The sequence below is a fragment of the Octopus sinensis genome, linkage group LG9 (genome assembly GCF_006345805.1).
Source record: "Octopus sinensis linkage group LG9, ASM634580v1, whole genome shotgun sequence".
Taxonomy (NCBI): domain Eukaryota; kingdom Metazoa; phylum Mollusca; class Cephalopoda; order Octopoda; family Octopodidae; genus Octopus; species Octopus sinensis.
In genome coordinates this window covers 65,716,853-65,733,900 of record NC_043005.1, presented here as the reverse complement: position 1 = coordinate 65,733,900, position 17,048 = coordinate 65,716,853, and the positions used below count along the sequence as shown (strand labels likewise).

General features: G+C 37.7%; 1 protein-coding gene across 2 annotated transcripts in view; it reads right to left on the bottom strand.

The window, feature by feature from the left end:
• LOC115215891 (vesicular inhibitory amino acid transporter) overlaps positions 1 to 17,048 on the bottom strand; it is a 59,562-nt gene that overhangs the window by 639 nt on the left and 41,875 nt on the right. The window contains exon 3 of one of the 2 annotated variants that reach the window (XM_036506017.1): positions 12,026 to 12,761. In XM_036506017.1, the coding sequence (XP_036361910.1) occupies positions 12,026 to 12,761 (736 nt within the window). Of the gene's footprint in view, positions 1 to 11,065; positions 12,762 to 17,048 lie in introns of those variants that run through there. The other variant, XM_029785242.2, reaches the window with a different exon arrangement.

The following is a 17,048-nucleotide window of genomic DNA, read 5'->3' as shown; positions in this document are numbered from 1 at the left end:
ACAGTAAACGGCTTTTTAGGATCACTATCATATATAACTTATACATAATTTTTCCTGTACATTTGTAAATGCCTTGATAGAAAATGCCGTGATTTAATACTTTGGAAAATTCAGAAGCTATTAAATAAGGATAATCTAATCCACCGCTTTTGCAATTGTATCACAACTGTTTCCATACAGAAAAGTAGAAATTGCCGTGAAGTCATAAACTTGTAGGTAATTCTGTAACAATTTCTTTTTAAAATTATTTAGTCACCAGGTTGTGGAGGATGTGCAGCTCATCGCTTTTATAATTTCTGCTAGACTGGTGAGGTCATTAATTGTACTGTAAAACCTGGGAGGCGCAATGGCCCAGTGGTTAGGGCAGCGGACTCACGGTCATAGGATCGCGGTTTCGATTCCCAGACCGGGCGTTGTGAGTGTTTATTGAGCGAAAACACCTAAAAGCTCCACGAGGCTCCGGCAGGGGATGGTGGTGATCCCTGCTGTACTCTTTCACCACAACTTTCTCTCACTCTTACTTCCTGTTTCTGTTGTACCTGTATTTCAAGGGGCTGGCCTTGTCACTCTCTGTGTCACGCTGAATATCCCCGAGAACTACGTTAAGGGTGCACGTGTCTGTGGAGTGCTCAGCCACTTACACGTTAATTTCACGAGCAGGCTGTTCCGTTGATTTGGATCAACCGGAACCCTCATCGTCGTAACCGACGGAGTGCTTCCAATCCACTGTAAAACCTTTGTATGTAGACACCTGCGGGAAAGATATGAGTTGAGAAGAAATTCCCGCTGGCCGGTGTTCTGTAAAGGAAGGGCTGAGCCGAGTGATTAGTGTGCGGTCTTGTGGATTGGACACAATCAAAATGAAGGGATATGGCTCATGGTTAAAGAGGGCGTGGTGCGATGATGTTTTCTTGGATATGAGTACTGTTTGTGTTTTCTTGCTGTTGAAAGGAGACAAGATAGGTGTATCTCCATTGGTAGATGTTTTCTGCCTCTGGTCATGAAGTCAGCGTGCATTTGGTGTGCGGTGTCTCGGTTACGGATGGATCACGCATGACTGGAAAATGTTAGGAAGACGTGAAAAGTAGTTTCACCTGCGTCAGAGGAATATTGTCGGATGTGGCGGCAAGTCATTGATGTATAGAAGTAAGAAAGTGGGGGGGGGGGGCACACAAAAACTGGATACTTGGGGTAAGCTGGAATTTATAGAATGAGGAACAGAAAGAGCTCCGTCAACATACGTGGCAATTATGCGATCTGATAGGAAGCTTCTGATCCATGAGGGTGAGAGACGGATGGAGATACGCATGATAGGCACGGTCAAAAGCTTTGCTTTTCATCAAATTATTCCAAGACGAGAGTACACTAGCAGGTGGAAGAGGAAACTGTACTGATGCTCATTAGAGAGAGAGAGAGAGTGAGAGAGAGAGAGAGAAGTTGTGAGAGGACGACCTTGTTAATGGTTGTCCCCATTACCGGAGAAATATTAGAAGTGAGTGTAATAGGGTGATAGGTGGCAGGTTACTTTCCTGAGGATGCGACACGCTGCAGAGAGAAAAAAATCGAAAAGCTTGATGAGTCAGGGCATACCTATGGGGTGCGATGTTTGAGAATAATGGAGGAGGAGACACCATCAGAATTGATGTCCTTGGTTTGAAGTGACCAAGGGTACTTTTGCATTTGCTGTCTGTGTATGTAAGATGGTGGACTTGAAGGAGTTGAAAGGGGGATAAAACTAGAGGAAATTTATCAAGTGTGTGCAATTTGAAGGTGACTGAAAAGTAGAGAGGGAAAGTAGATGCTTTCTCAGGGGCTGCTGCTCACAGAACCGTTATTGTTGTGAAGTGGAACGAAAGAGGATTCTATAAAATTACAGTTTGGAAGGCGAGATAGTTTCGAAGTCATTTTTCGCAGTTCAGACAATGGCTTTGCATTTGTTGCGTTGCTAGGTAAAAACCACTTAGTTTTGAGGAGTGGAGGGATTTTGTCAGGTCTGCGTACCAATCATTTTCGGGACTTGGGATACTGGATTTTGTTGTGTGTGGGATGCCTTAGAGAGAAAATCTTAGTCATCCGCCGACCTATTTCAAATAACACATAGACAAGATAAAAATTTCTGATTATTCAGTTTATTTGAATAGCTCTAACAGAATGCTAAATCTGAAGTTTCTCTATAGAAAGTGTGTGTTCAGATGATATGTGTGTTTGGATAACTGTGTTTAAAATTGGTTTCGGTGTTAAAGTATATTTGGTTATATTTACAAATGTTTACTTTCCAAACAGCCAGACCTTAGTATTACATGATACATTTCAGATAGTCCTTTGCATGCACTGGGGCATTCGTACATTTTGGGTAGATTCTATATTTATTTCATGTTTCCCAGTTCTGTTATATTGCTGTTTTAATGTGTGTGTTTGTTTCTAGAAAATATATTCACAGTATTATTTTTGTGTAACATTTAGTAATGATAATCAACATGTTTTCTGTACAGAACTCATTTTAAAACCCAAATATGAATAAATATTCTCTTCAATTTGTTAAATTCAATGAACACGCTTAAACATTTAGAATTTATAAACTGGTTTCCAGAGTTTACAATTAAAAGAAAGCATAACAGAAATCTGTTCCAGCTGTCGTTTTCATTTCAAAGCGATATTTGAAATTTAAATTTTATATTTGGCAAATTTTGTTACAGAGATTGTGTTCACACCAAAACAACATATTTTTTTTTATTCTTGCATCATTATCAAATCATTTTTAACGCAAACACTTGATATAATTTCAATTCCTTTATTAAGATCGAATCAGATTGGAGTTTTCAAAGAGCAATACTGTATATTTATTCCTAGAAGACAATTTTCAATCCGTATAAAGCTTATTAAATCTGGATAAACATTGCTGTACATACTTAAATTATAAAAATACTTGCCACGAGAGAAGTCATACCTATATAAACGTTATATTGTTGATTTATAAATGTTATTTTTTGTTTGAATACTCTTGCCTTTTGCAGTGACAGATTGCAGTAAGAAATGAGAAAAAAACAAAAACAAAAACAAAACAAAACAAAAAAACAAAAACAAAACAAAAAAATTATTTGATCATGCTTCATTAATTGTTTGGCTGCTGTTTCTGATGATAAGTCATTAATCATATTTGAGGAAATAGAGGACAACCGTTGAATTCAAGAACACTACTGAGTTGGAATAAGGGAAAACTGCGATAAATATTTAATTAAATAAAATGTATGGATGTGTGGAAAGCATGAAGAAAGTTATTTGTAAGAGAAAATGTTCTGAGAAGCACATAGAACGTATTGTAGAAAGAAGGTAGAATATGCTTGTCTATTGAAGCACATGACGGAGTTCACGGGCATCCAGCACAACAAAGGATGTTAAAGTGAGAGTAGGAAAAAGTACGGTTCTACAGTGGATCAGCAGTTGGAAGTAGTTCGAATTTGAATGTCGCTTTCTTCGATTCATTTTAAAATTTGGGCCACTCAGAGGCATCTTTATAATTATAAGGATAATGCTCCATATAATACATATAATACTGATTTCAAATTTTGGCACAAGGCCAGCAATTTCGAGAGAGGGGTGTAAGTCGATTACACTGACCCCCCCCCCCAGTGCTCAACTGGTACTTATTATCGAACCCGATAGGATGAAAGGTAAAGTCGACCTCTGCAGAATTTGGACTCAGAACGTAAAGACGGACGAAATGCCGCTTAGCATTTTGTCCGGCATGCAAACGATTCTACCAGCCCACCTTCCTAATGCTCCTTATGATATTTTTTGTGATCTTTACTCGTTCACTTGTAAAACATTTTAAGCCTCTTCATATACCATCACGCCCAACCACATGTGTGTGTATGTATGCATGTATATATATATACATATATATATATATTATATATATATATATATATATATATATAGATATAGATATAGATATATATGGTCATGGGTTCAAATCGGACTGGTCTACAGATGCATATATATATATATATGTGTGTGTGTGTGTGGTGTGTGTGTGTGTGTGTGTGTGTGGCAGAGTCTTCAAGCATACTTTCTCCTAGGGTCTTGTCTGATGCAATCTCTCTTGTTGATCCGCCTGAATCCTCAAGCGAGATCAACCGAGCTCATGGATCTTATTAAACCAGCTAGTTCATGGCCTACTTTTGGGTCTCTGACCGGTTTTGATTTTGCCTGTAAAACCTGTCCAGCGATTTTTTCCGGAGACATTCTTACAACATGTTTGCGGCATCGGAGCTGTGATTTCTCGGTTCAGAGAAGCAGCGACTCTACGTGAAGGCGCTCTTCTCATCTCCATGCTATGCACTTTATCGAGTAACGTTACTTCAAAGTCTCTTTGGAGGAACCTCATCTCGGCCGCTTGTATTCGCGACCAAGCTTCACGACCATGTGTGTTATTTATTAATTTTTTGCAATGAGAAGACCACTCCTAGTTAGAAACTTAGGTTGGTATGAAAATTGCTTAAATTTTTCATAGAATTACCTAAACGCCCGTAAAATTTTTCAGCTAGAAAAAACCCAAGCCAATCACTAGATCCTTACATTTCTGACAGGAAGTGGACAAGGATGTATCATAGAAATTTCGGTTTCTGAACGATGCTTAAATCTTTCAGCGAAAGAAAGATGCGTACCTACCTGCCTACCTACCTACCTACCTACCTACCTACCTGTGTTCATACATACATTGCAGGAGTCAACTCGTGTTCGGATATTATCATTTCTTAGACACAATACTTAGCAAATATTTTCTTGCCGCAAATGATACTTGCAACGACTTCAGTCAAACAAATCATGTCAATAAGTTGGACATTTCAGTTTATCTGCTGGAATTTGTTCATTTGGGTGGTATGCTTTTAACTCAGCTTCTGAGCAGCATACTTTATTATACAAGCCACATGCAAAATCAAATCAGAATATTATATTGATTTTCGACATTATGTGTTGTATCATGCCGTTCATGGTGAAGTTAATTCACGTTTGAAACTGCTTTAAGTTCTTTTTAGGGAATAATTCTGCAGTCTCCATACATCATGCAAAAAAGTTTTAGTTCAGTATACACTCAAATCACTAACAATCGGACTTCTCCAATGGCTTGACATTATTTTTTTACTGCATTTTTCAGTCAATCTTTACGCCCTTCCTAACGCTTTCCCTGATTCAGAACGTCATTGTTTCGGTAATCTACTATGTTTCAGATGAATTACATGACCAAACCACCCAAGCCTTTGTTTAATGAAAACTAAATTTGACAAATGATCTCATTGCAGCACTTTGAAAAGATTATCATATTGTACTGCGAGCATTGCTGGTGAAAACGTTCTAGAAGCTGAAGATATCTGTTACATGTTGTCCACGTCTCACACACGTATAACGATACTATAAGCACACATGCTTGATACACAGCTATTCTTGTGCTGGTTTTGAAATCTGACTGTGGCAAAAAACCTTTTTCTAACTCACTGAATGCATCTGCAGCCTTTGAAATCCTGAAGCTGATTTCTTTACCAAGGATTGCAAAAGTGTATTACCGTGGTATACAGACTTATTAGGGATATATATATACTAACGGAATTCATAAATTATTGGAATGGCAATTCTGTAAGATGCTGTACCAGATGTATCTTTACAACTAAACTAAGACTAGCTTCTCGACGTTCATTATAAGACCTTCCTTTATAATATACCGTATAAGAGCATGTTCTTCTATCTGGCTTCATGTTCTTCTATCTGGCTTCATCAGACAACCTTGTTTCAAATAAAGTAGCTATATCTATATTGTAGAACACTAATTCTGTGACAATATGAACAGTTCACTACTTTGTTCGATCTAAATTTAAGTTAAGTTATATAAAATCTTTAAGCGCGAGATAAACAGTAACAGTACGGAATCGTAAAATATATTTTCCAACTAAATGTGGCCACATTTAGTTGGCAAATATATTTTGCGATTTTGTACAGTTACTGTTTATCTCTCGCTCAGATATTTAATATAACTTACCTCTCTCTTTACGAGATCAGAGACAGCGTGTCGCTAGAAAAAGGATGTAGTATTTTGCGATTGGAATGAGTTCTTCATCACTAGCCAGCGATTAACGCACATTTTATTTAGTTTATTGGTATATTTTTTGGTCTCTTTTTTTACTTCGTCCGCGTGTAAGAAGACAACTGCTAGTTGCAGGTTCGCTGGTCAGTTTCAAATCAGGCAAGCTTTGTTTGGGCCACCTCTTTTAGGTCCTTTCAAATTAATAGATGATAAACGTTATACTTAAAAAGAACAGTTCGGTAATTGCAGATGCTGCCAAACCTGCCAATTTCCAGACTTTAGAGAAGACGCGACTAGTATCCAAAGCTTACGCACAGGTTTGCAATTAAATGTTCCCAGTTTGTCAAGCCCTTATAATTCAAGACTCATCACCGCTTCTATTTGTGTTCTACGAAGTCCCGGACAGGAAATTAATTATAATGAATGAAGCATGAACAGAACTGCACTCACTTTTCAGAAAGAACGGTTTCTTTTGAATGAGCCAACATTGATTAGGAAGAGCAGAAACTGAGTGATTCCCACGCTTAATATTAGAATACCCTTCTCCTAAACAGATATTCTGAAAAGAACTTAGGATGTATCCCTCTCAAGCACGTTCGCCATTTCTAGATAGTCACTGACCCCAATGCTATTTTGAATGGTCCTTTTGTCAGATGCCTGGTTTCTGAATGAATGAATGAATATCGTCGTAGTTGAACAACCGATCCTAACCAGTTGGGATTCACAGTACGGGTTGTAGCATTTATCCTTTCGATCGCTAAATGCGAAACGTGGCTCGCCAGTTTTGAATCAACATCTCACCCATGTACGCCGATTTACCACAAAGTTACCCATTTGCAGCTGAGTCGACTGGAGCTACGCAAACGTACAAACAGTCTGGGAATCAAAATCATGATCTCACTAGGCCACTCGCCTTCACCTACTAGGTTTCTAGTCTTTGGGTTTCGAGCAGCCTTTCTTACCAGATTGCTCCGGCCAAGGGAACGGTTTAATTGCCAACGGCCTGATTATGTGACATTGTACGAGATTATATTAGTAATAGCATTGTTATATGACAGGCATGCAAGCATGATGCAATGTGAGCGATCGTACATACATGCATGCATACATACACGCATTCACACACACACACACACACACACACGTACACACGTACATACACGCATATATGTGTGTGCGTGTGCGGTACATACGTGTATATCTGTGGCGGCTTCCTATACAGTTTACGTCTACCAAATTCCATTACAAAATATTGATTATCGATTGACCCAAGAATTCACCCAAGGCTGGAGATACTTTCCCAAGCTGTATCGCAATGGAATTGAACCCGGAACCAAATGTTACGGAACAAACTTCATGAACACATAGTCATAGTTGATGGAAGTTACACTTTGAATATTTCTCAACACCATGTTATTAATTTCCGAACGTAAAATACGCTAAAATATGCCTGGAACTTTCTGTATGCATTGAAAGAAAATAACCACAAGAACACCCCCAATGCTATAAATATATGTGAAGTTCTTATGTTTTATTATTAACTCGCTTCCCAACTCTTTGTGTCTCTCTTTTTCTTCCTATCTCTTTCTATATATATTTGTACACACAACCCTTCCACACACAGACACACACACACACAGATATGGATTAGAAGTGCTAAGCTGTGATTTATATAAACTTATTTTTTTCGGTAACCAGTTCAAATACGTTCGAGACATATTCGAACCCTAAGAAGTCCATTCACTGCATTTTGTCACGGAAAAATATTCTCGAGGAAGGAGATATCTAACTGTGTAATACACACACACACACACGCGGAATTTAATGTCGATAAAATATGTATTCATTCAATATTAACACAGGATAGTGAAGGCGCGTGGCTTAATGGTTAGGGGCATTCGGCTCACGATTGTAAGGTCGTGAGTTCGATTCCCGGCGACGCGTTGTGTCCTTGAGCAAGACACTTTATTTCACGTTGCTCCAGTCTACTCAGCTGGCAAAAATGAGTTGTACCTGTATTTCAAAGGGCCGGCCTTGTCACACTCTGTGTCACGCTGAATCTCCCTGAGAACTACATTAGCCGTACACGTGTCTGTGGATTGCTCAGTCATTTGCACGTTAATTCCACGAGCAGGCTGTTCCGTTGATCGTATCAGCTGGGACCCTCATCGTCGTAACCGACGGAGTGTTCCTTTAACACAGGATATAGAAATTCTATTTAAGTTCTGCGCAAATATACCGACTGTACTCAGAAGGAGTACACTCTTTGATGGCATCTGTTGTACCGAACGTTTCGTTCCTTCAGTATGCTTTAATTGGCTAGCATCATAGGATTCTTGTTGAGGTTTCTTAAATATGTGCTTTGGTTATAAAAGAATATTGTTAAAGTTTTTATAAGCTTTCATAAGTGCAGCACATCTTTCGACAATTCCAAGATGCCAAGACTCGAATCAGATAAAGGATTCTTAAAAAATCATGACCATACGTCAACAGATTAAAAAATACAAGCTTTGCACAACAGGAGGGAGCACATATTTTATGGGTTTTACAATGCCTAGTATCTGAACATAAGAACTGAAATACTTAGAAGGCGACCTCGTGCAGATAAATATATCATTGCTCAGTAGAAAATTCTGCCATCGCTAGGTTTCTACTCTGACAGACACTGGCAAACCTCCACTATGGATACACACGCATACATTTGATAGTTATTCCACTGATCTTTCTACAATTTGATACTGAAATTTATATATTCAAACACTCGGGTTAAATACATGCATACATACATAAGTACGGACGTAGGTACGTGTGTGTATATGTGTGTGCGTATGTATTTTATTTTGTATACATGAGCACGTGCTCGTGAGTATAAATATCCATTTCATTGAAATTTTTATGAAAGTATATTCTTTAGAATTCAACAAATGTAACTTTTAAAGTAAATGAGTTATCATCCCTTGTTCACGTTTTTTTTTCGTTTATAGCCTTATATTTTGTGATGCATCTGCCCTTCATGTCAAATTTGGCAAGATTTCTAGCCCCCTGTATATATATATATATATATATATATATATATATATATAATATATATATATATATATATATATATATGTGTGTGTGTGTGTGTGTGTGTGGTGTGTGTGTGTGTGTGTGTGTGTGTGTGTGTGTGTGGAGCCAGAAAGCTTAAGAAGACAAGCAAAAGACAAGAGCACTGAAAACACATTGTGTTAGTAGTTTGAAAAATATTTGAATTACTCAAGTTTAAAAACCACAAAAAAAGCATGCCCCTGATCGTTCAATATACTGACTCTATGTTGTGAGACAACCACAGCTTCTAAACAAAGCTATTATAACACCGAGCTCTCGTCTAACACCTCATTTCTTCACACAATCCAAATTAATACAGATAAGACTTATATACATTATTACTTGACAACCAGCCTTATTTAGAAACGTTAAACAAATGACTCTCGATCCTAAGATCGTAGTTTCAATTCACGGCCAAGGAGGCGCTTTGTGTCTTTGTGTTTAAAACATTTTACTTCACGTTGCTCCAATTAACTCAGATGAAAATGAGTTACAGCTGCAGCAGAGGCTGAATTCTGCGACGGACTGGCGTTCCGTTTCGGGAAAAAAGTATTGCACTCTATTCATTTTTATGCCATGGAAAACCGAGTTAATTCCAGCTTAATTATCCTAACTAGCGACAAGCACACACACCTCTACTTATCTCTATCTCCATCTATCAATCAATTTATCCTCCCCTCTCGCTCCTTCTTCCTCCCCACCCTTATCTATCTATCTATCTATCTATCTATCTATCTATCTATCTATCTATCTATCTATCTATCTATCTCATTTCTCTTTTCTTTTGTTCCTTTTCCTTTTCTTTTTTTTCTTCTTTTTTTATTTTTTATTTTATTTTATTTTATTTTATTTTTTGTTCTTTTCTTCCCTTTTACGATCCCTCTTGATCGAAAACCTACGCCACCCCTTTTTTTTGTTTCTTTTGTTTTTTGTTTTTTTCATCTCCCAAAAGAAAAGCTCTACCTTGTAACTTGTCCCATCTGTGTGCAGCCCTGTGTGGCCAATAAAGAAACTTATCTATCTATCTATCATACATGAAAAGTTCAGAAAACATTATTCTGAACTTCACTTGTCAATCTTCGGATCTTACCATCCGAAGATCTGCAATGAGAAACTCGGAGTAACAGTTACTAAAATTTCCATCTTCTAATGAATAAGAAAGAACTCTGTGGTTCATTTTGAGGTCTTACTTTTACATATCTTGTTCACACAATCTTTTGCTGCAGAAACATTTATCCAAAAATGCGCTGTGTGCAATTATGAGTCAACAGCTCTTTCGTAGACAAGCTTCACGTGGGATTTTGCCAACATTGCTCATTCATTGTTTTCTGTTTTTCTTCACGTTTCCTCCTCTGTTTCCACTTTACACTAATTTCAGAAGAAAGACAATGTCGAAACATAACTAATTATTACCGTTTCTCTGAGTCTAATAATTTTGATCTTGAAATCATCCCATCTTCTTGTTTCTTGTTATGTGGTTTTTTAAAATTCTTTTGTCATCTATTTACATACATACATACATACATACATACATACATACATACATACATATATATATATATATATATATATATATATATATATATATATATATAACTATAAATTAGGGTATCTGAGAGATACCACCATGCTGAAATAGCAGTCAAAACCCTGACCCTGTCTCTCTGCCTTCTCTCCTGGCGCGATATGAACATTTAAGGTGGCTTTAGGGTCAGGGTTTTGACTGCTATTTCAGCATGGTGGTATCTCTCAGATACCCTAATTTATAGTTTTAAATAATTATTACCTTTGTATGGTATTTATTCCCATGGTCACCACTTGATAAGATCGATATTTAAATATCGATATTATCCTAATTTATATATATATATATATATATATATATATATATATATATATATATATATATATATGTAAAACACACAAGCACTCACTCACGAATACACACATCTGTTTATTTATGACAGTACACGACCTTCACAATGCACATCTGGTAATCGAGGTATTTAGTCGCTGAGTGTGCCGTACAACTAAGTAGAAATTAGTTGGGCCTATGACTAGCGCCTATGTACAATATATAAGCGGAAATAATGGCTCTCGAATATAGCTAAATAAAGAATAAACAAACAAACTTCTAAATGTTTGTTGAATATTCACATTAATATGATAATTAATGTGAAAGTGTATTTAGAAACTATGCAGGCCACTGATAATCTACATATGATAATTAAAGATCGCATTCAAGATATCTAAGCCGAATTTTTCTTTCAAAAAACCAAAGCAATAATTTAACATCATCTAGAATTAATGAAATTTCTTTTTAACAATTTGTTATTACTATTGAGTGTTCAGTATTCATTTTCATCTCAGAGGAGGGATTGCAGGATATAAAATGCATAGAGCTGTCTCTTGATTTTGACAAAAATATAGAAACTCTATTCTATACATCTTTTGAAGAACATGACATATCAATAAATAACAGCAACATCAATATTCAAAGTTAAAATGCTTGAAACCAAAATATCATTTTAAAAAACAGACGTATTTTGGAACTGCAATAACATATGTAAAATCCTAATCTTATAGACTTTTGTGAAAGTCCCTCGCATGAAATGGTGTTGTTGGTATACCACGGAAAGCTAAACTAAGTGCCCTGAAAGAATAATATATTCCAATGGAACCTACAACAACGCCGATTATAATGATACTAATATCTAATACTTTTGTGTACCATGGAAGTATTTTGCCTTTAATTCTGATATGAAAGAAACACGGCCAAACAAAAGAAAGCATAGTACCAGTGAAGCTACCGATCAAACCCATAAGTATTGCGAAATGAGGAATAAATATAGCCATTGCCATTGTAGCTAGGACAAGACCAATTCTCAGACATCCTGCCCATATTTTGAGGCGACAGTTCTCGTCAAAACAAGAAGGAAAATAAGTCGAAGGTTTTCCGTTGAAATATGTAGTCTGAATCATCTCCACGGCTGCATAGTATGGAAGTGGATAGGAAAGAGTGGATTTTGCTACAAGAATTAAATTGACGACAATCTTTAGGCTCTGAGTTGGTAAATTATTTGTGATCACTTCCTGCGTTCCATTTCCCCATGTTAAGAAACAGATATACGAGAACAACACTTTGAAAAATGCTGCTGCTATGTGAGTCCAATGCATCATGCAGTGAAACCGGGAACGATCTTCCATGTTTTCTTCTAGTGTTGGTAGAAATATCTGTGAGGTATAGCTGAAAACTACAATACCAATGGAAATGGGGAATGTCCAAACATCAACTTTAATCTGGACTGATTTCCACTGCCATTCGGTGGCCCGTGTAAAGCAAAAAATTAAAATAAATGCATTAATTGCCATATGAGCCATGGTGCACCAAAAACTGAGCCAAGAGACACCACGCAAGGACTTTAAAAAAGCGTAGCTCAGTAGCGGAGTTGTTGCGATCATTATCCAGAATGTGAGACTGATAGGCGACTCAGGGAAACTTCCCAAAATCAGTTCCCCGCTGAGTAATACGTACAGAATGCAAGTCATTAGTAATTCTATCAGCTGAGCGACGTTGACGATCTTACCACCGAATCTGAAACAAAAATATTAAAATATAAGGATTTGGTATAAACGAAAAGGCATTATTAGAACGTTCAGAAATTGGTTTTTAAAAGCAAGTTAAATTTGAAGACAAGAAAAATACATTTTCTTTCAGCTGGCCTAGGAATAAAATTAATTTCTTTTCACTATGCTTACTACACACACACACACACACACACACACACACACACACACACACCACACACACACAACACACACACACACACACACACACACACACACACACACACACGCACACACGCACACACACACAGAGTTATAGAAGGAGTTGGGGCGGAAAGGCAATCGCTTATACGTTTCCATGGAGCTTCAAAAATTAGTGATCTGATATAGCTTTAATAGGAATCGTAACCGGTGCAGTACTAACTTAACTGTATTCGCCAACGCTCACCACACACACACACACACACACACACACACACACACACGAGAGTGGGCAGAAAAGTTCATCATCTAACTTTGAATGAGTGATGCTAGAGCTGTGAAATCTTGCATGCATTAATTTCGAGTTTCCTTAATAATAACCGCATTGTTTCTTTCTAGGTAACTTGAAATCTTACTATTCAAAGAAGACTTCAAAAGTAACTCGTAGCGACTTCTCTTGAAAATGGACAAAATTTAGCATCGTGGTGTTACGAAGCACCGACAGAAAAATGGTTTAGCCCCCCCCAAGGACATGCATGCTGACAAGGCTGCTATATTAGGGAATGACACGCTAGCGTTATCAACAAGGCAAAAATGGGCAGCTTAAATTAGGAGGGGAAGGGAGAGTCTTGCAGATAACTCAAGGTCCGGACGTCCTGCGACTACCACCACCAAGGAAAACATTGATCGTGTTCAGCACATGGTGATGGATGGCAGTCGTTTGACTATAAATCAAATAACCAAAGCTATGAGCATATCTCATGAAAATGTTGAGAATATTTTGCCCAATGAACTTGGCATGACGAACGTTTCTGTTCGGTGGATACTACACCTTCTGACATCTGATCAAAAGCGTATTGGGCTGATACATCACAAGGAAATCTGACATTGTTTGAAGCAGATCCACTGGTTTCGTTGAAAGTTTCCTAACCCAAGATGAGTGTTGAGTTCTTCACTTTGAGCCAGACAAAGAGACAATCCATTCAGTAGGAACACTCCGCTTCACCGGCTCCAAAGAATGCCAAGGTCGTTTCATTTGCTGGGAAGGTGATGAGCTAAGTTTTTATGGATGTAAAAGATATCGTGTTTATTGACTGTCTTCAAGAGGTATACACCATCCACAGAGAGTACTATGCCAACTTGCTGAGGTAGTTACGAAAGGCTATCAAAACCAAACACCTAGAAAAACTGACGAAAAAGGTTTTGTTTTATCAGGACAATTCTCCAGTACACAAGTCTTTTGTTTCAATGGCTGCTGTTCGTAACTGGGGCTTTGATCTGGTTGAGAACATTCCCTATTCTTCCGATTTGGCCCCATCTGACTATCATCTGTTTCCCAACAGGAAAAAACAAAACAAAACACTTGGTTGGGAATCAGCATCGCAGTGATGACATCGTATCAGCTGTTGATGACGTTTTTGACCAAAAAGATGAGAGCTTCTTCACCAACAGGATCCAAGCACCGCAACATCGATGGAAGAAGTGTGTGGACCACAAGAGGACTATGTTAAAAAAAATCATACTCATTTGATCACTTTCCATGAAAGTGCCTGGGTTAGCATATGAATTTTTCGGCCGACCTCGTGTATATATGATTAGATATTGAATAGTTTTGGGGAGGAATATATTTTTAAACAGAAGTGTCTTATCGATAACTCCAACCATATGTATCTTGCATACCATAATCAATAAATTATGTTAATTGAACCTGGTTATGGGTAGGATTTAACTTGGTTATTTTGTTGACCGTCTTAACATAAAAATCATGCACTGGTGTATTTAAATTGGACTGCGTCTGCAAAGAAATGGATGTTCCTTGCATAGTTACTTAGATGTGAATAAATGGGTTTGTACCTTCAGTACACACTACTCCTTGAATAGCATTTTTTAGGAGCAAAGACATAGTTACCCTTTCAAACTGCTTATAATTGTTCGAAATCGCTCAGCTCATATCAAATAATTATCATTGAGTTGAGTTATCATTTATAGTAATTTCGGTAAACTGTTGTGATTTAAAAAAAAAATACACATCAAAGAAGGTGTACTTTGTTTGTACCAGTCACATTTAAAAAAATCTATTTTCTAATGAATTGCATATTAGCAGTTGACAGCTCAACTGATTCTAAGCCAACTCAGATAGTTTAGAAACGGAAATGAAAAATATTGGTTTCAAATTTTGGCACAAGGCCAGCAAGTTCGGAGGAGGGGGTAAGTCGATTACTTCGACTCCAGTCCTCAACTGATACTTAATTTGTCAACCCCGAAAAGATGAAAGGCAAAGTCGACCTTGGTGGATTTGAACTCAGAACTGTTGAATACCGCAAAGCATTGTGCCCAGCGTGGCAGCTCGCCGACTTTATGAAATGAAAAAAATATTGGTTTCAAATTTTGGCATAAGGCCAGCAATTTCGGAGGAGGGGGTAAGTCGATTACTTCGACTCCAGTCCTCAACTGATACTTAATTTGTCAACCCCGAAAGGATGAAAGGCAAAGTCGACCTTGGTGGATTTGAACTCAGAACTGTCGAATACCGCAAAGCATTGTGCCCAGCGTGGTAGCTCGCCGACTTCATGAAATGAAAAATATTAGTTTCAAATTTTGGCATAAGGCCAGCAATTTTGGGTGAGTGGTTAAGTCAATTACATTGACCTCAGTGCTCAACTGGTACTTATTTTATCAACCCCGAAAAGGGACGAAAAGTAAAGTCGACGCCGGCGGAATTTGAACTCAGAATACAAGGACGGATAAAATGCCACGTGGCACTTATCCCAGCGGGAAAACGATTCTGCCAACTCGCCGCCTTAAGGTAATGAAAAATTATTAAAAATGTTTTTCAAAGTATTTTTTTTATTTCAGTTATGGGCAACAACTTTATTGTGCATTAGTTGGTTCAGTTCGACCTTTAACCTTTGCATCTATGGTAATAATACATGCGTCGAGAAAATCTGAGAAAAGTTTACCAAACAAAACGTATGTGAATTTTGATATGGATCGCTGAACATTGGTCAAAAATTCAAGAATCAATCACTATTTGCATCTCAGAATAAACTGCCGAAATGAACGAGACACCTATACACCCAGAAACGTTTAAAGCAAATTAAAACTGAAAACTTGAAAGCATGTTGGCGGAAACCCAACTGCAACCTAGGAGAAAGTTGGTTCAGCGCTCCATATCAAAGTTCACATGTTCTTTGTTCGATAAACTTTTTTCAGAAAGTCTCGATGCATATATTACCACCATAAATGCAATGGTTAATGGTATATGAGACGTAGCCGATCATCTCATATACATTATGTAATGGTCTTAGTATCTATTGCGAAGGGATTTAGATTTTTTTTATAGAATACTCTATAAATACTAGAGCTAGCAATGCCAAAGTTCTTTGTAATGTTTGACTACCAGACAAGTAACATAAACAACGACCCTTTATCAGTTGTCGGCTGCCTATCTACCCCTCATTTCAAGCATTGAACAATAATATGAGTCTTCGAAGGCAGTTGCTCCCAAAAATACTAAAATAAAATTTTCGGATTTATGGAGAGTCAAAGTTGGGAACAAAAACAGGACAGTGGAGATATACAAGGAACCGAACGAAAACGAACATGGGGAGTCGATAGATCAGAACGAGGGTAAAATAACGAACGCTGGAGAAAAAATTTTTTGATAAGAGAAAAGATAGAAGCGCAAGATAGCTAGGACACGTCCAGCCTCTTATTATATTATTTATATTATCATTTGATTATAATATTGCAATCTGGGGGGTTGGGTGGCCAGATGCTAGGGGTAATGTAGTTGCAGAAATTGTTTGACAGTCATGACTGCGTTCTTCTGCTTGTGTGGCAAGGTGCAGAGTCCTGTTGCCAGACATAGGGTCTTCCAGCAGCCACCCTCTTGATCCAGAACAGCATTACTTCCTCCAGGCACTTGAAGTAGGCCTCCGTGTTGGGTCTGAGGCCGTGTGGGCAGATGAATGGAGACAACATCACCATTACTAGTGATAATTTAAAACACCATGATGTTGACTGGATGTTTGATTTTTATCACTCTCGGTACATGTCCTCAGATTCTACTGTCCTCAGATTGACACCCAAATACTCTGAAATATTCGTATTG